This window comes from Protopterus annectens, chromosome 1.part1 (genome assembly GCF_019279795.1).
Source record: "Protopterus annectens isolate FY-2018-M chromosome 1.part1, PAN1.0, whole genome shotgun sequence".
Lineage (NCBI taxonomy): Eukaryota > Metazoa > Chordata > Ceratodontiformes > Protopteridae > Protopterus > Protopterus annectens.
In genome coordinates, this window is record NC_056726.1 from 450,034,029 (window position 1) to 450,048,837 (window position 14,809).

At 39.0% G+C, this 14,809-nt stretch overlaps 1 protein-coding gene across 8 annotated transcripts in view; it reads left to right on the forward strand.

Moving 5' to 3' along the window:
* The window catches only part of B3GALNT2 (beta-1,3-N-acetylgalactosaminyltransferase 2), a 1,092,678-nt gene that overhangs the window by 621,476 nt on the left and 456,393 nt on the right, over positions 1 to 14,809 (forward strand). For all 8 annotated transcript variants that reach the window (XM_044075837.1, XM_044075856.1, XM_044075828.1 and 5 more), the window contains one exon: positions 6,713 to 6,823. In XM_044075837.1, coding sequence (XP_043931772.1) covers positions 6,713 to 6,823 — 111 coding nt within the window. The remainder of the gene's footprint in view (positions 1 to 6,712; positions 6,824 to 14,809) is intronic.

Sequence of the window (14,809 nt, forward strand, 5' to 3'; positions counted from 1 at the left end):
TGTTGATACAACCATTGAAGTCACTTCTCATATTAGTGATAGTGGATGATGATCTTAAATGTGACCTGCATATACAAAATTGCATAAAAAAAGCTCTTATCAAAGAGCAGGGATGCATTATAGAGCTAAAATCTTTCTCACTGACACTACTAAAGCTACACTTGCCACTACTTCTCCCCTCCCACACTCCTTACTGCCCCTTCTTCACTCATTTCCTTCTGTCAATTTCTCTCCCCCCGATTTTCTCTTAAAATATGCCATAAGCCGTTTTTTTCGCAATTCATATTGCAGTTCCTGTTTGTATTATACTAACATACCTGTAATTTCTGTATAAACTGGCTAAAACTTCTCAAACTATTAAATAATTACCATATAATTTGTATCTGTTCTTAAACATTGTTTTTATATTATGTGTAATATATAATTATTTAAACTGTAGTTGTGTTTTTGTATTGTTTTTAAAGACCGTAAAATTAAAATGTTTTGTAATACTTTGTAGCTTTTCTCCCTGGGCTACCGGTGAAAATGGGCTGCTACCCAGTCAGACTTTCCTGGTAATCAAATATCAATAAATAAATGAATATATACGTACACACTTCTATAACCTATAAATAGTCGCGCGATGTATGAGCAACCAACAAATTGTCGAACACTAAAAAGTACGCACTCACTCACAACAGTGACATATAACCCCACGAACACATAATATCGAACTTACCTACTTAACACATACAGCACCAAAATGCACCAAATTCCCTACCGTTCTGGACCCATGAACAAGTGCTACCATGGGTCCCGGGGGGGGGGGGGGGCGCAGGTCCAGTATGTGGTTGGGTGGCATCGGATTTTGATCTGTCAACTGCCAACGTTCAGAATAGCCGACGCTTCATCCCGTGACGTTATTCCTCGCTATTCTGAATGTTCAACATGTTCATGTTCGTTGTTCTCAATGTAAACCTCTCTCTCTCTCTCTCTCTATATATATATATGTATGTATACGGGTTCACTTTGGAATCCCGAAATACTGAAATATCAAATTTCAGCATCTTGAAACCAAAGTGTCGAATCTGCAGTTACACGAATCTTCAGAATGTCAAATACGGAAATCTCGAACCTGCAGTAGTGATGGCACGTTTGGTAAGTGTAATGTTTTTTTAAGGGTTTTGGGGAGGGTTTGTATGTGTCTTAGTGTGTTGGGGAGTTTTAGGTGTGGGTTAGGGTAGGTAGGTAAGCGTGTGAGTGGTCGTGTTTGTATGTATATTTGTGTAAGGGGGGTTTAGAATGTGTGGTAGTGGGTTTGCTGTCTTCCGGTTTTTAGTGCAACCTCAGAGTTAGTATATGTAAGTAGGGGGTGTGGAGGATGCAGGGGGGGCTTGCCCCCCTGCTTATAGCAAGGGTATGTTTGTGTGTGTGTTTTGTTGTGTTCATGTGTGTTGGTTTGGTTTGTTGTAGTGTCGGGAGGTAGGTGTGTTTGTGTTTTTGTGTGGTGTATTGTTTTGTGACATTCATGGTTTTAAATCTCACGGTTTTGAGGTTTTGGGTTTGTGAGTTTGCGTCTTTATGGTCTTGAGATACTGAAATTCAATATTTCAGTATTTCAGAATTATAAAGTGAATCAATATATATGCATATGTGCACACACCCACCTAGTTTTGTATGTGTGTGTATATTTTTAATAGCTTTATAATGATATTTCACATTCAGTGTATTTCTGTGGCAGTTGCACTTATGTCATGAGTCCTTAACTTGCAGTTAACAAGTCTAATACATCTTATACATAACAGTTACACCAGCCTCCATGCCATAGTGCTAAACAACTTGTTTGGAATACTAGTCCAGCAGTGATCCTTATGGTTATTGATAGTAAGTTATGTGTGCAAACTCTTCATAACTGCAAATATCTGAGTAGTAGGACCATTGTTACTGCATAAACTTTGTCCCTTCAGCCCCCCTATAGCTGTCCCTACCTTACTATCCTAAATGCCTGAGGTGTGGTGGAGGGTCAGATTTTGCATTTCCTTCCTTTATATACTAAAAAAGTTTTTTGTTTCATAGGGAACCCCTCCTTTAAGGTGATTCTGGCTACTTATTGGACTTCAGTGCATATGCCACAAGGCAGTCACTACAGTGCAGGTCATTAAGTGTTTTACAGGCTGTGATCTAGGGACAGAAAGTGTCTTCAGCCGACCATGTGAAACTAGTTTTTTTTTTTTTACCAAAAATTGGCATTCCGCCAACATCATGGGTGAAGGGAGGATTTCATTCCGTAAGTGTCTTCAGCTGTTCTGAAAGTCAGATAAGAATGATGGCTACCTGGATACCAATTCCCTTGGGTAAGGAACTGTACTGCAGCTGTGGTCCAGTGACTCAAACGTCTGTTTATGAAGAGTTTATTCACACAACTCTACTTTATATCTGAATTAATTTGTCAAACTTTACTAACTAGCTGTGGAAAGTGAATATTGTGAATCTGAGCTTAGAATATTTTGTTTTATTATGTTGCCTGCATATAGCTTATATTATGCACACTGAAAAGTATAAAGGGTATTAGAACTAATTCTAGACTTAAGCATGCGTTTTCATCACGGATAGGTTTAAGCAAACTGATAGCTTGTCTTTTGTACTGTATAGTTAATGTTCAGATGCCAACAAAATGTGCTGTTCAATCTAAGGCAAACAAATATGATTCCAGTTTTTAAGTACTTGTAATTTTAGTCTCTTTTCTGAAACAAAGGTAATGTCCTTAAGGTTGGCTTGGTTAATTTGCACCTTTCTTTGTTCTCATACAGTTGATGTAGCAGCTAGACATCACTGTGCTAGCAGAACACAAGTAGATACTTGACAGTCATGAACACAGCATGAAAATCCTATGCCGTCCCGTTGACATTGTTTTGTCAATGGGAGAATAAGAGTTCTATGCTCTCCCATTAGAAGGGACTTGCAAAATTATGACTTCTTGTTATTAGCACACTGGCTATGTGTAGAGATCTGTGTTTATGTTCAGGAAAGATTATTATCCTTCTAAAAACAAATGTGATACATATTCCACTTTCAAGTTGTTTCAACCAAAAATACAAAACATGAAGCAATTCTTCTCTTCTGGTTAGCTGTATTTTCTTATTTCATTTGGTAGTTACAGGAGCTGCTGTTTCATTTGTGGTAGTTATGTCTGTCTGACATATGGAAGCAGTCCATACAAATTTAAAAGTAACACAGAAACATGACGGTGTTCTTTGTACTCATTTAGATGTGCTGCTGGTAAATGTTCACTATATGTGTGGCAGTTGTCACTATTTTGTTGATAGTTTATGACGTAATCATCTTTTTTGGGCAAGTGTAACTGACCACAGAATAACCAGAGATCCTCTAGTAGTATTAGAAATATTTCAGAAATTTTATGAAAATCTGTATAAAGTAGGGAAATGTGGAAATCAAGAAATACAAAAGGAAATTTTTATGAAAGATGAGGCTCAGTTATTAACAAGATAGGAGGAGATGAGATAAAAATGGTTGCTGTATAACCAGTCTGCAGGAAAGTCTCCAGGAATATATGGTATACCTATGAAAGTTTGGATGCTAGGAGGGAAGACAGTGATAAAGATGTGGAAGTTTTGTTTAACAGGATTTTAAAAGGAGGAAAAGCACCAGCATCCTAGAAGAAAGCGGTGGTGGCTGTAATGCCTAAAGATGGTAAAGACCCATCCAATCCAGTATCACACAGGCCCATTTCTTTTCTCAGCCATGATTATAAAGTGTTTGTCTGTAAAGGCTAAAAGAATGGCAGAGGTGTTGCCAACATTGATAGCCATGGATCAGTGTGGTTTTGTGGAGGGGGGCAAACATTTTACATCATTAGTAGAACAATGGTGATCCAGAGGGAAGCAGAATGTAGTAAAATACCACTGTTAGTGTGTCTTAATGCAGAGAAAGCATTCAACTAAGTACGCTGGGATTTTATGAAGTAGGGCAATGAAAGCATTTGCATTCCGTGACACAATAATAAGGTTAATTAAGATGATATATGGTGGATCAGAGACAAAAATTTAAGTGGGATGGTTCCTCTCTGTTAAGTTCTGTTTGAACATATGAACCAGGCAGGGTTGTCCTCTTCCCCTTTGTTGTTTGCATTATATTTAGAACCATTGGCAAAGAAAATAAGGGACTCAGAAATTCAACGATATAATTGGTATGGTAATCAAGGAAAGTTGGTTTCATTTGCAGATGATGTTATTTTGTACTGATAAAAACAGAAAAGGACATTGTGGAACATTTTGAGACGGTGTCAAGTCTTTTCAGGATACAAAATTAATGAAGATAAAACAAAGGCAATAGCTGTAAGCTATGTACCCACACACAAATTGGTCCAACAATACCCATATTTTTGGGTACATGATTAAATGAAGTACTTAAGAGCATGGTGTAAAGGATTATCTTGTGGCAGCTAATGATATGTCCAAAAAGACTAAACAAAAGGTAATACAAACACAGATACATTGGAAGCTCTGTTTTGTGGATCTGGATAGCAAAATACAAGCAGTGAAAATGTTTTAGTCCCTTTAGTTTTATACACAAGTCAGGTATTTTTTTTTATCAACCAGAGAAGTTGTGGATAGCAGTTAGTAAAGAGTTGAAGGATTTTATCTGGGATGGGAAGAGGGCAAGAGGCAAATAGGATAAGTTGATGCTTCCAACAGAAGGAGGTGGTTTGAGATGACCTGATTTGAAGGGTATTTCAGAGCCTTGCAGTTAAGGCTCCTATACATAGCACAAGCAGAAAGCTGTAATTCAAAGTAGAAAGGGATGGTGATGAAATTGGGGAAAGTAGCAGAAAGGATTTTAAGAACTAAGCCAACATGGGAATGGAAAAAGGAGATTCTTCCAATAGGGATGACTGCAATCAGGGGTATAAAGAATAGGCAAGAGGGAACTTGAATTGATTGGAGAAAGCTGGCAAAGGAACCAAGGTATTGGGAACAAATAATTAGAGAGCGGACGTAACAGATAAAAGAACTGGAAGTGGGATCTTTGGAAAGGGGTAGGAGCATATTACATAGAAGAAAATGGGAATTGTGGGAACAATACATGCAAAGTAATGTTTTGGAGGAGAAGTGTTGTTTAAGGAAAGGCAAGAATTGAATGAGTTATGTAATGTTTGACAATGATTGTATAGAAGACTATATGCAGGATATAATGTTTGCAACTGAAAATATACAAACATAGTTTTTCATTTATATACATGTATGATTGCCTATGTCATGTGATAATTCAGTAAATATGTTTTTTGTTTTGTTTAAAAAAAAAGCTTAACTATCCACATGTATTATTTTTGGTGAACAAAAAGGCCACTTTTTAAACAGCTACATAGAAATTTTGTTTCAACTTTAGATGCTACTCTGTTTAACCTACAAACCTGTTGTGAGGGCATCCAGACTCTACTAATATAATGCATACTTAGGTCTTGTTAGTAGTGCTGGTTGTAGTCAAAAAGAGTTTGCAAGAATAAATGTCCAGAAGATGAAGTGAGTCAGTGTTGTCCTATAATAACCAAATAATATTTTCCTGGGATTCCTTGTCACAGATCAGAAAACAGGGTAAAAACAAGCAGAGATAGCTAAAAACATTCAAATATTGACCATCTTGGTTACAGCAGCACCCAACAGAGGAATATGCTAAGGTATAACGCCATGCTGTCTGTTTTAAAGCATCGTAGCATACTTTGATTAAACTGTGTGCTTTTTTCAAACTAATCTACCCCGTCCCTTGGGTTGCAAAAGATTTGGCCTGCTAACCTCAAGTATGGTTAACTAGTACAGTAGTTCCGCACTGAAATATTGTGTTGCTTGTTTATGTCACTGAATATTCCATGTGTGATTTTTGGCCTACATTAGTGCATGATTTGTACTCTGTGGCTGTTCTAGCCTGCATGGATTGTTCCTGATCCTGCTACAGTAGACACATTTTCTGAAATAAGTAAATATTCATGTGGTCAGTCAGTCACTTGACGCAGGGCCCATATATCTGTCTGCAGCGTTGATGACCCAGGATTGACTAGTGACCCTGGAAAGCCAGTTGGCTGGGAGGGGGACTACTGCCAACTCGCCTACTTCAGGAAGGGTGGGCATCACTTTTTGCAGCATACTACTACTGCGTGCTGGAAGTTGGAGAGCAGGATTATTGTTTCATAAGCATACGCATACAGTGGGGTAGATGTCAAAGCATCATGGGTGGGAGTGCCCTTACACTCATGCTTACATTTTTGCTCAACTCTGTCCACAGAAAGTATAAAGAGAATTTAAAAAAAACATCCCTGCAGTTAGATGCAGAGTATGCAGGACTGGTACACCTTAGTTTCCTGTCCTGCCTACGCAAAAGATGGATGAATACTCCACCAGCTATTGTCCCAAGCTGAATGTTCCAATCCAGGAAGAGCCAGCCAGTCAGCCTACATGAGAGTTGGGGGAAGGAGTGGCACCATGTATCTATATATAGTTATCCTGGCCAAGAGGTCAATAAAATCTTTAGGGGGAAAAAAACACAATTAAGTAATTCTGTTCACACATTTGTGGCAGGACCCTTGCTATGGTTTATCAAGATTAAGGCATTTGAGACTATTGAGACTGTGTTGCATAGTTGCAGAAAAAATCTTGTACAAAGGGCTGTGATGTTGAAGGGCTTTATAACTGTCTAAAATGTTTTTTCTCCTTTTGAACAGGATTTTGAAGGTACTGTTGTTTGGGAAAGCCAGGATGCCAGAGGTTTGCTTACCAAAGATTTAAATGGTGTCGTAATCAACGATGGAGGAGGTGTTGTGACAATTTCAATTGTGAGTTTCTTGTTAGAGCTTTTACTCTCCTGCAGTTAAATTAATCTTCTGCTAGATTACTTCACTCAGCGAGTCATACACACAAAACATCCAACTACTGCCTTGTAGTGTTAACAGTGGACTTCCAGAGCACACTGTTTTGGGGACCACTCTTTCTCAGTTTGTGTGTTAATTTGTCTTCATCTGCATGACCATCAGAAGAGGGATAATAATGGCCACTGGGCCACAATATTTTCAGCAGTCGACTGTTTGTCAGTTCCCCAGAGAAGAGTGGGAACAGATTTTTTCCTAGTAGTTTCTTTGCCACAGTTTTTAATCACAACCGTTTTATGTTGCTGCAGATGTGAGATTACTTTTAACTTCTGGGTGGGGAGTCTGATATGAAAGCTTGTCTATACATTTTGTTACTTTAATAAAAAAAATCCAGTTTGCTTTGACCATGTTTTGTCTTTACTGTTTGAGTTCATTGTTTCATATTTTGAATTTTGTCAAGAACTCAGCCTCATCAGAAAAAAGCCTCTACAGAGTTTTTAACAGAACACTGACTGATCCCCATCATTTTTTCGTTGTCAGTTAGGCTGTGTACTCTACCCAAGCTTTCCACCAAACTAAACATTTAGAACTGTCTTCTATCTTGTCAGTGGTAATCAACCACATACGTGCTAAAAAGTTATTTTTGCAGAAGGACTACACCTGTACTAATGTAACTTCAAGGGGGTACTGCCTCAAAGTAAGGGTTATAATTAGTTTTCTAGCCAAAGCAAGTGTTCACTGTACTCCAAAGTAGTGTGAACTTGCTACTAGTGTATTAATGTGTGGATCCAGACCCCCACATTAATGGATGCAGGGGGCTGATCTATCCCTCCTTTATTATTTGCAAAATCTTTTAAAGAGCATCTTTAAAAAATCTTTATTATAGTAAATCTGTTTTCCCTTTATAATTTATCCTTAGTTTGTGATGAATGCCTTATTTTTCCTTAATGTAAAAGGAATAAGTGGTGTAGCATCTGTCTGTAATATGTTTTAAGTGTTGTTATATGAATGCAGCCTCCTGTAGGCTGTCATTCATGTTACTTAGTAAGCAGTAGACTACTGCAGAAAGTAGTGTAAAATGGTTATCTGATTTCTGTTGTATACCTCAGACAACAGAGCACATTGTCTGGTGTCAGAACATTACTGTCCTATAGATTGGCTCATAGGATTACACTAAAAGCATTTTTTTGAAAACATAATTGAATAGCCTAGCAAAAATCATGTAGTGCTGAAAAGGTGAAAAATTGTTTTAGTCAGATTTGCAAATATTAAACAGTTGGTGATATGCAACCTGAGACGCACTGTCATTCGGGAAAATGATGTTCATAGAGATTTAAGAATTACAGCAGATAATCTTCTAAACTTTAAGACTCATCTGGACAGTGTCTTTAAGTAACCTCTAGATTGGTGGCTGTTTCAAATGTATATAATTCTTAAAATATTGATGGCATTATTCATTGTGCTTGGTGCATTAAAAATTGAGTGTGGCCTTAAGCTGCTGCTTTTGCCTAGAGGGATAAAGCCATGACTATGCCCCTAGTAATTCATGTCCGATTAGCAGCTCAGGCACTTGACAGAGGTGGCTAGGAGAATGGGGTGCGCTTGTTCTGGGGAGGAGGATACATGCTGATGTCTCTTCAGTAGAGTTCTAACAGAAGCTGTAAACAGGGAGATTAAGGTGTCATTTTTTTTTTTTTGGGGGGGGGTAGATCAGCCCCAGCCCTTAAGGCTGGAGAGAGAAACCCTCCATAATTTCCTGAGCCCAGCCAGTTATAATGTATATGTTAAGCATGTAGGGTGGGACATGCATCAGCAAACAAAAAATAATGGACCCTGTGGATGACGGTAGTACTTTCAGTGCTCAACCCATGCCTCCGTTTAAAGAAGTATAAATGTTGAAGTTGAGCTCTCAGAGGGGAGGTGGACGGGCCTCTTGGTCGGGGAAGAATCTTGAAGGAAATCAGGGACTGGACAAAAAAGTGTGTGGCATTTTGATTCTGCCCATGCAAATCAGTTTCTGCAAGGAGAATCTTTCAAAGAAATTCACTAAAAAAGTAGCTGGTCAGTTCTGGGTTATACAAACAAAGTCAAAAGGGTAGGACAATGGTTGGTTAAATACAGGCATCTCAGAGGTAATTTGGTTCTAATATGTATAGAATGTGAATCTATTTCATAGTCTACATCTTAAGTTAGCACTGACCAGGAAATGTGCTCAAAATTCAGGGTCTGTCATACATGAAAATGAGAGGCAAGGGCGGCGCAGTGGTTAACCTCACCTCACAGCAAGAGGTTCTCCGGTTTGATTCTCTGTTGGGGTGCCTCTGGTGTGGAGTCTGCATGTCCTTCCTGCATTCACGTGGGTTTCCACCAGGTACTCCGGTTGCCTCCCACATTCCAAAGACATGCATCTGGAGCATTTCTCCCCAGGTCTCCACTGAAAATAGGCTCTGTCCTAGTCAGACTTACCCGGTCAACAACTGTTAAATAAATAAACAAAATGGCTCTGTACTGGTTTAGCACGGGTATGATTAATATTGTTAAACCCTGGAATTACCTCCACTACAAGGCAAAAGCAACCATGACTGTTAACTTGTTTAAAAAAAAAAGCTTACTAGGTGAAACATGCAGTCAGCAAGGTGCTTTTATAGTAGCTTTCAGGCAGTATGAATTGTTACTCTTTAGCCTAAATACATTGAGTGGATAAAATAATTTGCATCAGTCTGCCTCCTCCTCCTCCTCCTTTCTTACCATTTTTTTTGTACCGTTTGGGCTTTTGTCACATTAATTTAGAACCTGATTCAGGAGTCTGACACATGGTAATAGTTATGCATGTGCTCACATTTCTCCTTAGATCCTTGAGAGACTTCTGACGTTTTCACTTTTCTGTAGTCTGCGTTCTTTTGAACAAAACTGTTATTGATGCTTTGTATATCTCTTTAAATTATTAGAGTAGAAAATATAGGATACAGGTTTTCTTCTTGTATTGGGATGCATTTACTTTGTTAGATTACTCCATTCCTTAGATTTTTTTTAAGATAAGTAGAATATATTCATTTTAAGTTTGTATTGTCATGCTGTATTTGAAAGTTTTCTCTACCTCATTTAATTTAACTTTATTGTGTTTGGCTAGTATCTGTGTTAGTTTATAGTCATCATTTGATAATTTCATAGTGTTGTATAATTGATGTATTTTAATTTTTGTGTTCTATTCCTTACACTTTTGCTAGGTGCTTTGAAAAAAAACATTACAGTAAGATTTAATTTGATGACCATAAATGTTTGTGATACCCCACCACTGGCAGCAGTAATCAAGGAGCCTCAATCCTCAACACTAGCACCAGTGGGGGGCATACTTTGGGAGGGTGACAGTTGCACACAGTATTTCCAGAATCAGCTCTCTGCAGCAAGTGCAATTTCCCTTAACAGCACACAGAGACCACAGTCTGTCTGGGGTTGGTTTCTACCTCTCTCTCTCTAGATCCCCAATAAAACTCTATTAGCACAGCTATAGGGTTGAGATCTCAGCTGAATGGTCAAGCCAAGACCTCCAGCACCCTCTGTCCAACCAGTGCTTCGTGTCCATGCCCAAATAGTTGACACACACACTCTTTGCGATTTGATTTACACACACTCACACACACACCTCTACCTGGGAAAGGCTGGCACAGGTTTACTAGCTATGCCCCCTTCTGCCCAGACTATAAGGTAGTTATCACTGCCACCAGCTACAAACGTATCAGCTAATTTAAGGCCCTTAACAAAAAGCGTTTAATATTACTGTGTAATGTTACTGTCAATACAAATGGTAGGCCATTAGGAGTGGCCCACAGTATCACCAAATAAATATGCAATTACTCTCAGAACTTAAATATGTCTCACAAATATCAGCCACAATGAAAGATTTACATATATTTAATAAAAAATAATAAAAGAACAGTAAAAACTCAGTATATAATCAAAGTAATCATTAGAGTTCAAAATCACAGGAAATATTTAAAACAACATTGCAGGACAGTCTCACATAAATAAAGAAAAACGTCTAAACTGTGCTTCACTATATTCCTGACTGACTCTAAGATAATTATACTGTTCCCTAGACTGACTTACTCTTAGCAAGGCAGATTTGGTGAATGGATCTTGTCAGGTCAAAGACAAAATACAGAGTACTTAGTCTCTCTCAGAGAGTTCTTAAATTAATATCCCAAGTATTACTGCTGGGATAGCTTGCATGGTGACATCACTTCTTGTCACCTGACTCTATCCCAGGTAAAACCCATATTGATGTAGCTGGTAGCATTTAGCATCTATCTGTAAAAATGCATAAACAAGGGCTTTTCCTCAAATCTTGGTACTTGCTGGAAGTCATAAAACAATAAAACACCTACAAGACGATGCAAAGAACCCCTAGTTTTACACATTGTGTCTGTTACTACACTGAAACTGAAAGATAACATCCTTTTATTATGTGGTCATAAAGTAATTTAAATTTTCATGTATTTTTCTGAAATTAACCTCCTGCGTTCCAGTTTCCATTGTTAAAATATATACATCTAAACAGTTGTAATAGTGTATGTAGATTTCTCTTCTGTTCCAATAGGGTACACTGTGGATACATTTTTAAAGCTCAGTACTTTACAACCATTTTCAACACACACTTCTGTACCAGCAGTTTGATTTACACATAGCATACAGTTCTAATGCATAATACATACTATATAGTAGGAATACTGGATGACTAACATGTATTTCCCCATATATTAAACTTTAAGTTGGAAGCAAAACAGAGTGTTACTCATAATTGATCAAAAAATTGAAAGCTAAAAAAGGAAAGTATTACATACCCCTGACTTGCACTTTAAACATTAAAATTAAACATTAAAAGCCTTACTTTATAAAACCCAAGAATACTTACCTATAATTGCAGGTTCCAAGATCCTTGTGTCTGGTCTATCCCAGTCAACAAATGTAAAATAAAATAAAATAAATGTGTAACACAAGCATATGAATCCGGTTGATATTCACAAATGACATATAATTATTTACAAAATTCCAGATAGCTGGGCTGGCAGTATCTCCTTTCATGACAGTTCTTTTTTTTTCTTACAGAAAGGCCTGATTTGATTTTAAAAAGTAACTGGGTCTCTGATGCTGATCACATCTTTTCTCCCAACTGGTGTAGGACAAAGGGGTGGTAACTCTTGCAGATTTCACTTGAAGGGTCTACCTGGGGAAATCTGGTCAGGGTGTCAAGAAAGCTCTCCTACTCTTTTTGATAGGTGCCATGGAATCTTTTATATCCACCTGACCTACCACCAACTCAAGGAAATTGGGTGTTTGTTTAATATCTCATCTGAAGGGTGACGCACTCAAGTGCAGTACCCCCTCATGCTTTATTGCAGTGTTGGTAATTGATCTACCTGGTGTGGAATAAAACCCACAGCTTTCTGCACCAATTTGGATGTGCTACCTGTTGCAAAATTGCCATGGAAGGACATTATAGAGGAAAATAAATAGTTGAAAGTGTCTGCTGAAGAGGTAGAAGAACATACATATGAGCAGTATGGTATCATTAAACTAGGAGCTTCTTTTGATGTTAGGCCATTACTACCTGGTAAGATGTGAAGGTATTAGTGAATTAAGATTGAGAAAGGCATAGTTAGAGTGGGTTGCTGGTCATGAATCTGTTTTTGATGGTTGTGCAGGTTACATGTGTCAGATAGATATATTTTTAAATTGGTCTTGAAATTGGAAATGTTGCTAATATGCTTAAGGGATAAGGAACTAGTGATTCCAAGAGTGGTTTACATAGCTGGAAAGAGAGTTTCCTGATGGACAAATGTGGTTTGTAAGTAGTGCGAAGCATTTTGTTTTCAGATCAAAGTGGCCTTGTAGGAGTATATTTATGTAATAAGTCTAGCAGGGTTTTGCTTTGTTCAGATTTGTATTTTAATTTGTGAACTAGGAGTAGCTGGGTGTAACTGAGTTGCTTGAGTAATTCAAGCTAATCAGGCTGTTTTAGGGTTAAACAGTGATTGGTTCTGCATGAGGAGTTGGTGGCAATTTTTGCTATTTTCTGATAACGTTGGTTTAGTAGTTTGGATAGAAGCTTTTTAAGCAGTACTGGGGAGCCATACAACAAAAGTTGGGAGTAGAAGTGTAGAGGCCAGGAATTTCCTGGATGAGTCAGTTAAGTATGTTTTTGTTCTATAGTATGTCCCTAATTTGTGGTGATCTTTTTTGATAACCTGAAATCTGCCTTGCATGTGCAAAAGAATATCATCAGTTGTCATGCCTAGTAGCTTTGTATGAAGGATGACTTCGGTAGGGGTATATTCAGAGGCTATAATTGAGAAATTTTGTTTGAGGCGTGTAAGGGCTTTTGGGAGGAATAATAACTTTGAGCTGATGGGTCTTGGATCCAGTGTTGGATTCATCCTCAACCACTGTGATAGACTTTAGGCTCTGTAGCTCAAGTTCCTCCCCTTACCCATGATCCCCATCTTCTTGGTTACCTCAGAACTTGGCGATAAGACTTGATCACCATTAGCTCAAGCATGATACATAAGTGGTATATTTTCTGATAATTCAGAAATCCAATCCGGTATCATCTTCTTTTCCTTCTTCATCCTCTAAAACTGTGTGTGTGTGTGTGAGTGTGTGACGTCAGGAACTTCAGAGTAGCTGCCCATAAAAAGGACAAAAAGTCTAGGCCTGAACCTGTGATTGCACTTTCTACTCCGACCGTACATCTTGAGGCCGGTGAAGGCCTGGAGTCCCAAGTCAGAATTTGCAAACCTTCCACTGATGGGTACCCAGGGGGAGCCATTAAGGAGGCCACCAACATGCCCCAGAGGGAGTCACAGGCATCTGACTCTGGTGCCAGGGGGGATCAAAGCTGATCTTCAAGGGCCCATGTGGGGTTTCCCAGATCATTGTTCGGGAAGACATTATTTCCGACCCTGTAGAATGTTGCCCGGAATCTGTCCCCCCTCCTCTTCATCGAATCTCAGACACTTCTGTGTTGTACACTCCCAAAAAGAAGAAGCAGAAAACAAAACATACTGCTCCTCAGCTGACTGCACCATCGGACCAAACCCCTGACTAGCAGGCCTTTACCCAAGGCCTACTTAATGCCTTCCTAGCCTTACGCCAGGCCCTGCTCCTGCCCAGGCCCCTTCATTCTCCACTCCAAAGAGTAAAGTGTTGACTGATATTTTCTCTGAGGAAGAGGATTCTTTAGGGGATGAATTCCTCACTTACACCGATCAAATTGCTTCTCCTTTGGGGTATGCTTTCCCAGAGAAGGAGTCAAATGGAACTGATACCCCTGGGGAAGACAGTCATTTGAACTACTGCTCTCCAAATGTAAAGACTTTTTTAAATGGGACTGCAGTCAGGTTACTGAGACCCAAAAGAGGTATTATGGCCTCTTACAAATGGAGTCCCCAAACCTGCCTGTGGTTCCTCCTGTACATCCTACATTTTTGGATGCCTTCCTGGCTGCTTCAAAGGCCCTTGATTTCCAACAACCTGCACCCAAGCGCCCAGACAGATTTTATAAAGTCGCTGAAGATGCCAAATCCCTCTTCAGGGCCCCTTCTGCAGATCCGTCAACTATTTCTGTGGCTGCAAATAAAACATCCAAGCTTCTTCCCTCCACGTCCTCACTCCCTTCAGATAAGGAAAGTAGAATAATGAAAGATAAGGCACATACAAATCCATCCGCTCTTCAGGAAATTCCTTCACTTTTCAGTGGGTTCGGTGATTTTCAGTTGTGTCCTTTGCCATTGGTCTGTCTACGGCCCCAAGAGTGTTCACAAAGTGTCTAACCCCAGTCATTTCCTTTGCCAGAACGCAGGGGATCCAACTCTTCCCTTATCTGAATGATATTCTCATCCAGGTATCATCCCCACAGATGGTCCAACAGCACCTGGACTACACCATCTCCCTGCT